This window comes from Hemicordylus capensis, chromosome 6, assembly GCF_027244095.1.
Source record: "Hemicordylus capensis ecotype Gifberg chromosome 6, rHemCap1.1.pri, whole genome shotgun sequence".
NCBI classification, from domain to species: Eukaryota; Metazoa; Chordata; class Lepidosauria; order Squamata; family Cordylidae; genus Hemicordylus; species Hemicordylus capensis.
Window position 1 is genome coordinate 28,961,367 of NC_069662.1, and position 13,070 is coordinate 28,974,436.

Sequence of the window (13,070 nt, forward strand, 5' to 3'; positions counted from 1 at the left end):
CATTCATTTACGGGGCAATTTGATCCATGGTTTTATCAGCAAACTGCCCTGATTTGGTATGAATCAATTCACGAGAATCAAATTGCACATCCCTGGAGCTCACCCATCCAGTCAGCCCTCAGTTGACTCTGAATTTCTATGATTCTGTGAAATCCAAGAAAACCAGTTTGAGTTCAGATAGGTTGGACTATCTACCTAGAAGTGCTTTTGAGCCCCTTGGTAGGATACTCCTTTTCATGCTTGCATCCTACTTGTTATGCAAGAATTGGCAATTTTCTTTTCTCCCATGGCTTGCCAGGTGAGTGAGAAGGCTTATGTTCCAGTTCCAGATGGTTTGGGGTTCTTTTAAAATCACAATAATTAATAGTGAAAATGGTGTGCCTAGATATAGAGGCTATTCTCACGATGGGGGAAAACCGGGCTGAAGAAGCCCAGCCCAGTTTCCCCCCATTGTGAGAACCACTGGGCTTGCAGGCAAGCCTGGAGGTTCTCTGGTGGCTAGGCTGCCAAAGAAGCCCTCCCCTTAAACAGGGTTGGCGGAGCGAGCACTCCGCTAACCCCATTTAGTTGATTGTGTGCCGCCGCAGGGCGGCTTCGTGGCACAGTGAAACATGAGGAGACCCCTGCCTGGAGGCTAAAACAAGCCTCCCAGTCTCGGGAGCTTCCCCAGGATGCCCTACACACTCGTGTGGGGCATCCTGGGACTTCTGGGGGCTGCATGGCCCCCTCTCCCTGCAGCCCCCACTGGCTCCATGATGGAGCCGGTAGTCGTGTGGGTGGCCGATCCGGCCACCCAGGGCTGAATGATTGATTGTCTGCAAGGAGAGTGGGCTAGGTCCACTCTCCCTGCAGACCCCTACTTAGCTCTACACACAGATTGTGTGTAGATCCTCAACAGCTATTAATTCAAATATGGCCAAATGGATTAAATTAGAATATATTGGAGTAATTGTTTGGATTTTAAAACAATACTAGCTGGGCCAGGTGCAGAACATCTGTGCCTCTAGTTCTCCCCCCGCCCACCCCACTGCTGTTTTCTCATCCTCCCTCCCTCCCGCCACTGCTGCAGTTTTCTCCCCCCTCCCTCCACCATTATCTTGCCTGCCCACCCGCCAGCTGGCAGTCTGCCACCACTGCCATTTTCTCCCCCTCCGCCCATCCCCATTGCCATCCGGCAGCTGCGTGCAAACTCTTGCAAGAGCTGCCACACTTGGGATTAGCGACTGGTAAGCCTAAGAGAAATATATATCAATATGGCAGTTCCACAAGCCACTTAACCTAAAATATGAGGAGGCACCCAATCTGCTATGTTAGAGCACCTTGCGGATTTGGATGTTGGAGAGAAATTTTAAAATAAATGAGGGGCTCTTCACACAAGGACTTCAAAGTTGGTTTGGCACAAACAAACAAACCAGAGATCCCTGCACCTCCATGCTCCCATAGAGCAGTGTTTCTCAACCACCGGTCCCTGGACCGCTGCCGGTCCCCGAAGGGTTGAGTGCCGGTCCCTGACTGGGAGTCAACCCCCCCCCCAACTGAAATCAAGGCACTCACTTCCTCAATTTTGCACATGGCACGGAAGAGGAAGAGTATCACAGAGGCATGGGACCCTTCTTGTGCCTTGCCTCCACGTGCTGCTGAGATCTTCCTACAGCTATCTTATTCCCTATCTTTACAGCTTCAAACTGTATGCGGTGCGGGGGCATGGAGGAAAAGGTATGGCAGTGGGCGCCACTTGAAGGGCTGCTGGTTCTTGCATGCTCATTGTTTGCAGCCAAAGGTTGGTTGATTGAAACCCAGCTGCCTGTTGTGGTCGAGGCGCCTTGAGAGGGAACACTGTTTCCCTCTTGCATCAGTGGGGCTTGCTTGTATGTTGTTTTCATTGGACCCATGTAGCTTTTGAATTATTCTAATGGCCCAACATCCCGTCTCCACTGAGTAAGCAGAAGCACCTCCACCACCACCCCGCACATACTGAAGACATACTGGAGACAAATTTGTTCACCCAGGCTTTTAGATTCAGGGGTTCTCAACCTTGGGTACCCAGACGTTGGTGGACTTCTACTCCCATAATCCCCAGCCATAATGGCCAAATGCCATTGTTGTTGGGGGTTATGGGAGTTTTAACTGAGGGACCCAAGGTTAAGAATCCCTAATATTCCATGTTTGCAAAAGATTCCAAATTTAATTATTTTAATGCTTATATTATTTTCATTCTAAACAGCCCAGAGATGCAAGTTTTGGGCAGTATAGAAGTCAGATAGATAGATAGACAGACTTGAAACCCCTTTACTAACTGCTGGTCCGGGAAACTGCGCATGAAGAATGTAGCGGTCCTTGAAACTCTGCACGAAGAATTTAGCGGTCCTTGACTCCAAAAAGTTTGAGAAACACTGCCATAGAGTATGTCATGTGAGCTCTGGGTTTTTCAGTGATCTCCATTTGGCAAAGTACCAATCCAACATGAAGCTGAGATTAACAAACCAACTTCAGCTCATGGATTGCAGAATCTCAGTTTCATGTCAGGTTGGTGCTTTGTTAAGTGGAGATTGCTGGAAAATCCAGAATTTTAAAAAATTCCGGATGCTCCATTGGATTGTGCACACAGCAGAGATCTCTATTTTTTTATTGAACCATCAGTGGAATTGTTGCAGAAGAGTCCCTACATATCATTAGTGTTGTGGACAAAAGGTATTGCCATAATTTGATGATGTGGATATACCAGCTTTGACAACCGGTAAGGTTACCAGACTACATCTAAAGCTGTAGCTCAGAAGAGCAGAATTGGGCTATGATGGTGTATGGCAAGGAACAAATCACCTTGAGAAACCTAAAGACCATTCATCCTCCATACAGCCAGTTATATCAATGCAATGATATGTGTTGCATATTTCGTACTAATGCTTAATCATAGGATTATAGCTGCCAGGCAGAGTGGCAGGATGGATTTTTTTCCTTGCCATGCATAGAATACTGTTGATGCTATTTTTGAGCAGGTCACTTTTAGATCCATCACACTTATGTATATATATATATATAGGGCAAGGGTGATCAACTGTAGGACTACTTATTGCTATATAATTCTGCCTGATAACATTTCACTATACCTGTTTTCAGAACAAGAACACCTAAACCATGCAATAGGTAAGATGAAATTATTTCCCTCTTCACCACATCTTTTCAATTATATACATGCACGAGTTTCTTCTACATTTGCAAGAATTTGCAAGTACAATTTTCTGCTGAAGACATGCATCAAATTCTTAACAGTGGCTGGCATACTGCACAAGCCACACACTCAAGAGGGATGTGAGCTCTCTGGCTCTGCTGTGCATCATCGTTGCAGTGCCTGTCTCTCATCATTTCCAGCAATAATGTGCAGTGTCATTGGAATGGAGCCTCCCCTGCCATTGCTCAAAGCACAGATAGGTTGCTGTGAGTGACTGAGCCCCTGAGCCGGCATCCCTCTTGGGTGCATGATGGCAATGCCTCTTCGGTGCATGGCTCCTGGAGCCTTATGTCAGCCAGTGCAGGCTTTTCATTTTACTATGCCAAATTGTTCTTGCATACAGTTTTAACTGGTAATTTATGACATGTTTGACATTCTAGTAGGGAGGTTAGAAGAATAGTTAGAATGTTAAGAACATAACGAATACATTCTGAATATAAATATATATATTTATATATTATATTCTACTCTTTCTGACTGAGCACCTTTTTAAAGTGGTGATTCAGTTGGCCCCTTAGATAATGAGGGCATGAAAGGGATTATTAAGGAGGATAAGGAGATTGCAGAGAAACTGATTGAGTTCTTTGCATCTATCTTCACGGCAGAGGATACTGACCATATATCCTCTCTGGAATTGAGGTTTAGAGGCTGAAGAACTGGGCCAATTTGAGGTGACAAGGGAAGATGTTCTAAACTGTCTTGAAAAACTAAAAATTAACAAATAGCAAGGTCCAGATGGCATCCACCCAAGAGTTCTGAAGGAACTCAGATGTCAAATTGCTGATCTCCTAGCAAAATATATAACTTGTTCCTACAATCAGGTTCTGTACCAGAGGACTGAACAAGCAGCCAGTGTAACTCTGATTTTCAAAAAGGGATCTGGAGGTGGGGGGTCTGGGAAATTACAGGCCGGTTAGCTTAACTTCAGTACTAGGTAAATCGATGGAAAGCATACTTAAGGACAAAATTGTTAAAGAAGAAAAGGCCTTGCTGAAGGAGAAACAGTATGGCTTCTGCAAGGGCAAGTTTTGCTTCACTAATCTTTTGGAGTTCTTTGAGAGTGTCAACAGACATGTGGATAAAGGTGATCTGGGTTAACATAGTTTACTTGTACTTCCAAAAACCTTTTGACAAAGTTCCCCATCAAAGGCTCTTGAGTAAGCTTGGCAGTCATGGGATAAAGGAGCCAGGTTCATGTGTGGTTTAGTAACTGGCTGAAGGAGAGGAAACAGAGGGTTGGAATAATTTTCACAATGGAGGGAATTAGGAAGTGGCGTTATCCAGGGATATGTACTGGGATCAGTGCTCTTTCAATTGTTCATAAATGATCTAAAAGTTGGGGTAAGCAGCAAAGTGGCCAAATGTGCAGATGACACTAAACTATTTATGGTAGTGAAATCCATAAGACATTGTAAGAAGCTGCAAAAAGATCTCTCCAAACTGGGGGAGTGGGCAATAAGATGGCAGATGCAGTTCAATGTAAGCAAGTTAAAGAGATGCATACTGGGACAACCCCCCACTTCACATATACACTGATGGGGTCTGAGCTGTCAGTGACTGACAAGGAGAGAGATCTTGGGGTCGTGGTGGACAACTCATTGAAAGTGTTGACTCAGTGCACGGCAGCTGTGAAAAAGGCAAATTCCATGCTAGGGATCATTAGGAAAGGGGCTGAAAATAAAATGTTAATTTCATAATGCCCATATACAAATCTATGGTGCAACCACATTTGGAGTACTGCATACAGTTTTGGTCACCGTATCTCAAGAAGGTTATTTTAGAACTGGAAAAGGTACAGAAGTGGGCAACCAAGATAATCAGGGACTAAAGCACCTTCCTTATGAGGCAAGGCTACAGCATTTGGGGCTCTTTACTTTGAAAAAGAGGTGATTACATGTACTGACCAGAACTGCACATAGTACTCCAAATGTGGCTGCACCATAGATTTCTATAAGGGTATTATAATATTAGCCTTTTTAATTTTCAATCCCCTTCCTATGATCCCTAACATAGAATTAGCCTTCTTCACAGCTGCTGTTCACTGAGCTGACACTATCAACTAGCTGTCCACCATGACTTTCTCCTGGTCAGTCACAGACAGCTCAGATCCCATCACCATATATGTGAAGTTGGGTTTTTTGCCCCAATATGCATCACTAAACACTTGCTTACACTGAACCACATTTGCCATCTTGTTGCCCACTCTCCCAGTTTAGGGAGATCCTTTTGGAGCTCCTCAAAATCTGTTTTGGCTTTCACTACCCTAAATAGTTTGGTGTCATCTTCAAATTTGGCCATCTCACAGCTTACCCCTAACTTCTAGATTATTCATAAATAAATTAAAAAGTACCGGTGCCAGGACAGATTCCTGGGGGACCCCATTTCTTACTTTCCTCCATTTAGAGAACTGTCAGTTTATTGTTACCCTCTGTTTAGTGTCCTTCAACCAGTTACCAATCCACACATGAACCTGTCCCCTTGAATGCTAAGTTTTCTTCACAGATTTAAGATACAGCAAACTCCAGTAATGAAAATTGCTTCACAGATGAACCGCACAACCTTCCAGCTGATATCTTGCATTGCTTACATGACTAGATCACTTGCAATAGTTACAAACATACTAAAAGGTAGGGGTGTTAACAAAACCGGCTTGCCTGGTTTGGTTTGAGTCCAGACCGGACTTGAATTAGACCAGGCAGGTTCAATTTTGTGCATCCCCACACCTGGTTCAGTTTGAGTTCAAGCAGGTGTGGGGTTCGAAAAGTTTTCTAAAAAATTTTTTATATCTCACGGCCGGACCCAGAGTAATTTTGCCACCTCCGAGTGGTGCTGCTGCAGCCATTGGCAGATCTCTGAAACTCCCCACTCTCCATGCCAGCCTCCACCGGTCTTTTCTGGGCTGATTTGGCCCATATTTGGGCCTTTCTGGCCCTCTCCCGGCTTGTGGTGGCCATTTTGAGGGACACCGTGCATGTGCATGGGCACTTTGAATGCCCAGGTCATGACCTGGGCATGCAAATAGCCCATGTGCATGTGTGCTGGCTTTCAAAATGGCCACAATGAGCCTGGAGAGGGCTGGAAAGGCCCCCAAATAGGGCAAATTGGCCCAGAAGACTGAGGGGAGGCCGGTGGGGGGAGGAGGAGCTTCAGAAATCCCCCCACAGCTGTGGCAGCACCCTTCAGAGGTGGCAAAATTACACTGGGCCCAGCAGTGAAATATAACTTCTTTAAAAAAACTTTTCGAACCCCAGACCAGATCTGTGCCAAACCGAGCCCAATCTGGCTCGAGGGCGAACCCTCAAGTCATCGTGGTTCAATGGCAAACGGGCTTGACCTTATGCCAGTTTGCACATCATGTGCAAGTAATGTATAATTGTTTTGAATGATTTACGCATTTCAGTCTCTCTGCTATCTCTGGAAACAGACCAGGCCATTGAAGTTCACTAGAGGGTGGTACAATGTTTCCTATTAACAGATTGTGGTAACAATCTATTCCAGAAAGTTTAAATATATGTGAGGGAATGCTAATAATTCTGATACATAGTTTTCTTCTTGTATATTTATTATTGTAGATATAGGGAGAACAACATCCCAAACAGGTGTGTATCCTTTATTAGAATAATTAGCTACAAAATTCAGATATTTTGGCTGAATTATAACCTACTACTTTACATTAGTTTTTAACATACTTAAACATACTTCTGAGGTAGATTTTACATACATAGGGGGAAACCTACATGTTTAGCATATGTAGCTATGATCTCCCTTGAACTTGTACTAGATATGAGTTGGCTAACACAAATTTAAAAGATCAGAGGAAAAGTGTGAGTGTTTCCTATATTTACAGAGAAAACTCCATCTGTCCATGCTAAATATGGCATTACCTATTCCAAGGTTTCTGGGTTATTAATATGCTAGTCAAAGATGCCACAGGCAAACTGGCCTGTTAAATTAGCAGTCACTGTAAACTGTTAACATGCTGTCAGTAGTACTGGTTATCAAAGGAAGAGATTCTTATATCTAAAACAGGCCTTTCTTCACAGGGTCTCATAAATGTCAGTGTAATAAGGCATATTAAGGGTAGCATGACTATCAACAAATCATCATCATGATGTCATACTTTGTCTTAGAAAACTCTCACAAAAAATAACTGGCAAAGCCCTGGCACATTTGGAACAATGGGTTTCCCCACCCCTAACTCTCAGATTTCTGTATCAGTCCCATAACTGCATTCAGTCACATAATTTTAGGTAGTGAAACAAAATCTTTCAAGAAAATATACCTAAAAGTTAGCCTAGCGACAGTGGAGATTGATAATGCACCTCGTTGACTCATGTGATGATAACATCACATTTTTTCTGCTCTGTGGTTGAGATACTGCAACAGATTCTGCTGAGTTTCCTCAGCTGTTTTTGCTGCCAACTAACAGGCCCCAAAATCATGATGTGTGTGTGTGTGTGTGTGTGTGTGTGTGTGTGTGTGTGTGAGAGAGAGAGAGAGAGAGAGAGAGAGATTCCTCTAACTTTACTACTGAGTAATGAGGTTGCAGCTCTGATTAGAGTGGGATACTGCTGGGGTAGGAGAACTGAGGTACTCTTTCTTTCTCTGATACTGATACTTTGGTGTGTGAGGCAGTGGCAGCTCTGATTTGGGGAGATACTGGAGGGTGGCTGAGGAACTCTTTCTCTACCAGTGTCTCTAGTGATGCTGGGGGTGGGGTTGAAGTGTGGAGGCAGCAAAAGGCAAGGAACAGACAGCAAGGCTGTTCTCATGAGCAGCCATGACCTGGCTAGGGCAGCTAAGCCCCTATTTTTAAAAAAAGCATTAAAACAATATAAATTAAAAACCTGGGTGAACAGATGCGTCTTTAAATACTTTTTTAAAGCTGTCAGAGATGGGGAGGCTCTTATTTCACTAGGGAGCTCATTCCAAAGCCTTGGGGCAGCAATGGAGAAGGCTCATCCCTGTGTGTCCACCAGATGAGACGGGGGCAAATGCAGACGGACCTCTCCAGATGATCTCAGTGGGCGGTGGGGTTCATGACGAAGAAGACATTCTCTTAAAAACCCAGGGCCCAAGCTGTTTAGGGCTTTATAGGTTATAACCAACACCTTGTATTTTGCCCAGAAACATATCAATTCAAGTTCAAATCCCCATTCAGCCATGGAACTCACTGGCTGACTCTGGGACAGTCACTTATCTCTCAGCATAACCTTCCTCAGAAGGCTGTTGGGAGGATAAATGTAACCATGTGCACCACTTTGGACTTCTTAGAGGAAGCACAAGCTATAAATTGTAAAAATAAAAAAATCTATATAAGCCACAGGTAAAGCAGTGACCAGCTGCAATTATGGAGAACAAATGCATTGTGAAGTTACAAGGGCAGCTCTGCCTGCCTATTTAAAAAATGCAGACATCATTAATAGAAAAACCACATGTTTTTCCACTGATGCTTACTGCAGTTATGAACCATCTCCTATAACATAACTTATAACTTAGAGGACACCATGGGAGTCAAAGATGCACGGGGACCTCCTCTCCCTAGTCCATGCCTGCTGAACAGCTGCGTGCAACTCTCTGCCCATTTTGGGTGCCCACCACATAGCCTGGGTGTTCATCCTGGTGAGCAACACATGTTTTGTATAGAGATCACTTCCTTAATTCCCCCAGTGGAAATATTAATGTTACAGATACTGGCCACAATCCAGAGGAAAAATCTGGATAGCTTTCTGCATAGCAAATGGATTTTTAAAATTATTTTCCTTCCTATAGAAATCTGTTTCTTTTCTATATACACCACATCCCCATGGAAAGCCACTTCTTCAATTATTTGATAAGCAATTTGGACTCAGAAGTCCATGCATCTGCCTTAAAATAACTTTCTGGCTTCTTATGCCAGTTTCTAATCTAATTAGCCTAGTCTTTCAGAATAGGCCATATTGCTTTGCATACAGATCAGATCAGAGAGCAAGGGAGAGAAAGCAGAGGTTGCATTCCTCCCCTCGAAACTAGCACAAACAGAAAAGCCAGCAAAAGATCAGACTTACCATCAGTTAGCCAGCCTACCTGCTCTCTAAACAAAGTGGTGATTCTTCTGAGTAGCTGACTTCCCCACCCTCTCGGCATTCTGATTGGCTGCCTGAGGAGTCAATCAGCCTAGTCCCTCTCTGATTGTTTTATAGGCAAGAACTAGGCCCACCTACTTTGCAAAAACAAAAGTTTACATGCTTATTAGCTCTTGCCTTATTAATATTTTGAAAGATCTGGGGCTTTTCATTTGTTCTGTGCTACTGTTGCCCATCCTCACAACTCTTGAAGCAGCAGCAGGCTCTGGGTAAGAGCAGAAAGGAACAACAGAGGGAGGCAGTAGGCACACCAAATGGAGGCAGATACAAGATGGCTGACTGAGAAATATAAGGTGAATGCCGCCCATAGATAATATTCACCTCTGCCTGAAAGGCCAAGGGAGCTGTGTTTCCTGAGTCTCTCCCATGTTTGTAAAGGGAAAATAGCTGGGAGGACCAAGAAAAGGAAGCGGGGGGGGGGACTGGCTAACAAGTGCACATAAAGTGCCTTTTATTGTTGTTGGTGGTGGGACCCTGATTTAATGGTACTTCAGCTCCTGAAATATTAGGCAGATCTGTGGCATCACTTAAATTAAGATAGGCATATAAGCACCCCACCAGCCATCACTCTTGCCAAGAAAGATTCCATCTGCCTTGGAGTCCCTGCTTGATAACCCTGGATGTATGGAGGGAGGACACTCTGCAGTGAACAGCAATGCTAGAAACACAGTCTGCAGTTGATATTGGTAGAAAGAAAAGGGTATTCTGCACATGTGTTGGCACCATTGTTCGTTATTCTTTGCCTTTTCCTTTCTTCCACCATTAACCGCCAAACTGTGTTTCTTGCATTACTACTAAGTGCAGAGTGTCCTCCCTCTGCTAGGGATGTGTGAACCAGCTCACCCTTGAGCTGGTTTGCACTTGAGCAAGCTGGGCTCAAAGGCTCACCCTTGAGCCGAACCAGGGGTGGGGCTCAGTATGGGGGCAAGCCAAGCCAAGCCCCCCGCTTGCTTGCTGGCTTGAGGGCCATACTTATAAAGGGGAATCCGGCAAGGATTCCTCTTTACAAGTAAAGGGCTGTGCAGTGGTGGGTAGTGGAAAGTTCCCCCTTTCACCTTCAAAAACACGCTGCTGCATGGCAAGATGGGGGCAGCGGCCTAAGCAGTTTTAGGGAGAACAGCGAGGACTGTGATGAAGGGGCAAGGGGAACGTTCCCCCATCTGCCTTTCAAAACACCATGCTGCACGGCGGGATGGAGGTGGGAATGACCAAAGAGGCTGCGGATGTGGGCAGCGAGTGCAGCAAGAGCTCTTTCCAGCTCCTCTTTTGCCTCCACAATGACAGCACAGGCCAGTCTGCAGTCAGTTTGGGCTTCTTTGTGCATGTGCAAGTGCGGAGAAAGGCCAAAAATGGGCTGCAGACCAATCCGTGATGTCATTTGTGAGACAGGAGGGGATCTGGAAGGAGCTCTCACCACCCTCACTGCCCCATCCCCCAGCCTCTTCGGCTGTCCCCGCCCCCATCCCGCCTCACAGCACTGTGTTTTGAAAGGTAAAAGGGTGAATTATCCCCTCCCCACATACCTTTACCTTTAAAGGGGGAATCTTCCTTACAAGTATGGCTGTCAAGCCCGAGCCGGTTCTACAGCCAGACAGGATTGGGCCTGGGCTTGTTCGAGGCCAAACCAAGCCACCTGGGGACAGCTCATATCCAATCTAGATTCAAACCAAACTGGGCTGGATGGTTCCATGCACATCCCTACCCTCCGCACACCCAGGATTAAAGAGCAGGGACTCCAAGGCAGATGGAATCTTTCTTGGCAGGTGTAGTGGGTGGTGGTAGTTGTGGGGTGGTACATCTGCCTTTATTTAAATGGTGCTACAGACCTGCCTGATCTCTCTTGAGCTGCAGTACCATATGATCAAAGTCCCAGCACCAAAGAAGTAAAAGGCACTTGGCCCTCTGCTCACTTGTTAGCCAGCCCACTCCTGCTCTGTTCCTATCTTCATCTTCTTGGCACTCCCAGCTCAGCGTATTTTCCTTTTAGAAACATGGGAGAGACTCGAGAATCACAGCTTCCTTAGTCTTTCAGTGTAACTAATTAAACACTCCCTTGCAAAGAAGCTGTCTGTTCCTTGCCTTCTACTCCCCCACAAAACTCCAACCCTAACCCCCAGGATAACTAGAGATGGTAGTAGAGAAACCCAGCCCCACTCCAGTATCTGCCCATATCAGAGCTGCCACTACCTCACATTGAGTTCCTCAATTCCACACCCCAACATTATCCCTCCCAAATCAGAGCTGCAACCTCCTCATTACCTGGTAGCAAAGTTGGATGAATCCCATAGGGTGAGTTTTCAGTCTCTTTCCAGGATTGTACTTTTCAGCTAACTTTAAATACTTTTAAAAAGTAGAACCTTAACAGTTAAAGCACAGTTCCCCTCCCCCCCATATGTATTGCATGGGTAACAGTTGACAACACAATAAATTCTGATATTTAGGAAAATAGCCCCATTTTGCCATGGCCAGAGCATCCAATTCATTTGCTGACAAAGCCCAGCTCTGGCAAAATTCAATAGTGTCCTTAGGTCTGCCATATGGCCAGACTGGTTTTCCGTGCACAAAACAGCAACATGAAAAACATTTCCTCATCATAGACTGAAAGCAAGATGATCCATGTACTTGGGAAATCAGATGCCTGGGACCAACTGGAGTGTGTAGTGGAGTGTAGCCCCGCATGGTCAAGCCTGATTTCCTGTCAGTTGCCCCCCACACTTCCCCAAGTCCGCACTGGGGATGTGCATGAAATGGATTTTGTGTTTGTTTTCAAGCTTGAAAAAAAACACAAAATGGTTGAAACAGCAGTTGAACTGTCTGTTTTGACAAAAGAAACTCGAAATGTTTCAAGTATTTCAGCCATAGGGAAATATGGGGAAACATGAAACACCCCATTGTTCCCCATGGATAGGTCCTAAGGACACCAAAGTGTGTTGGATGGTAGGGCATGATTGATGGTACTACCTACCACCCAACACACAAAAAAATGAGCAAGCAGGCAATATTTATCAAATTGTTAACCTTTCCTCAAAACCCCTCTATGGAGATTTGGGGGAAAGGTTGTTAAAAATCACCCACTTGCCCATTTCTTTTGTTGTTTGGGTGGTAGGTAGCACCATCATGCCCTACCACACAACTCACTTTGGTGTCCTTTGGAGCTACCCATAGGGAACAAAGGGCTGTTCCGTGTTTTCTGATTGTTCTCTATAGCTGGATTAAGCTGCACTCACAGAGTGCACACAGAAGCTTTGTATTGCAGTTTACAATGTATTTTGCTACCCTGCCTTGAGAAACACTGCAGAAGCACAAGCACACAGTAATGGGAATCTGTCCCTCCCAACACAGAACACACATTTCAAACACAGTCTAAAAATGGCAAAAACAAAACAAAAAAACCACTGACCCAGAATCCACTGCCAGAATCCACAGTGCTTGCACTGCAGTATCATCATTGGCACATGTTGATCTCTCTCACACAATTATGACTCCTTACTTCCTAGCATTGCAGCAGCTGCCAAAGCAGCACCCTTAGCTTAGCAGCAAGCATAGCCATTAGCTCAACTACAGCAGCTTCAGCCACTTTTTGACTGAGTACAGCTTGCAATGAAGATTGCAGGGCAGACCAGAGCAGTGAGTTAGGCATGTGCACAGAACTGGTTTGCCTGGTTTAACTCAAATCTGGACTGGATTTGAGCCACTTCAGGCAGCTTAGGCTTGAT

General features: G+C 45.0%; 1 protein-coding gene across 1 annotated transcript in view; it reads left to right on the forward strand.

Annotated features, from left to right (window-relative positions):
• Nucleotides 1-13,070, forward strand: part of LOC128330178 (butyrophilin subfamily 3 member A2-like) — a 41,338-nt gene that overhangs the window by 21,973 nt on the left and 6,295 nt on the right. Inside the window, exons 7-8 of the mRNA XM_053262605.1 lie at nt 3,118-3,144; nt 6,802-6,828. Coding sequence (XP_053118580.1) covers nt 3,118-3,144; nt 6,802-6,828 — 54 coding nt within the window. The remainder of the gene's footprint in view (nt 1-3,117; nt 3,145-6,801; nt 6,829-13,070) is intronic.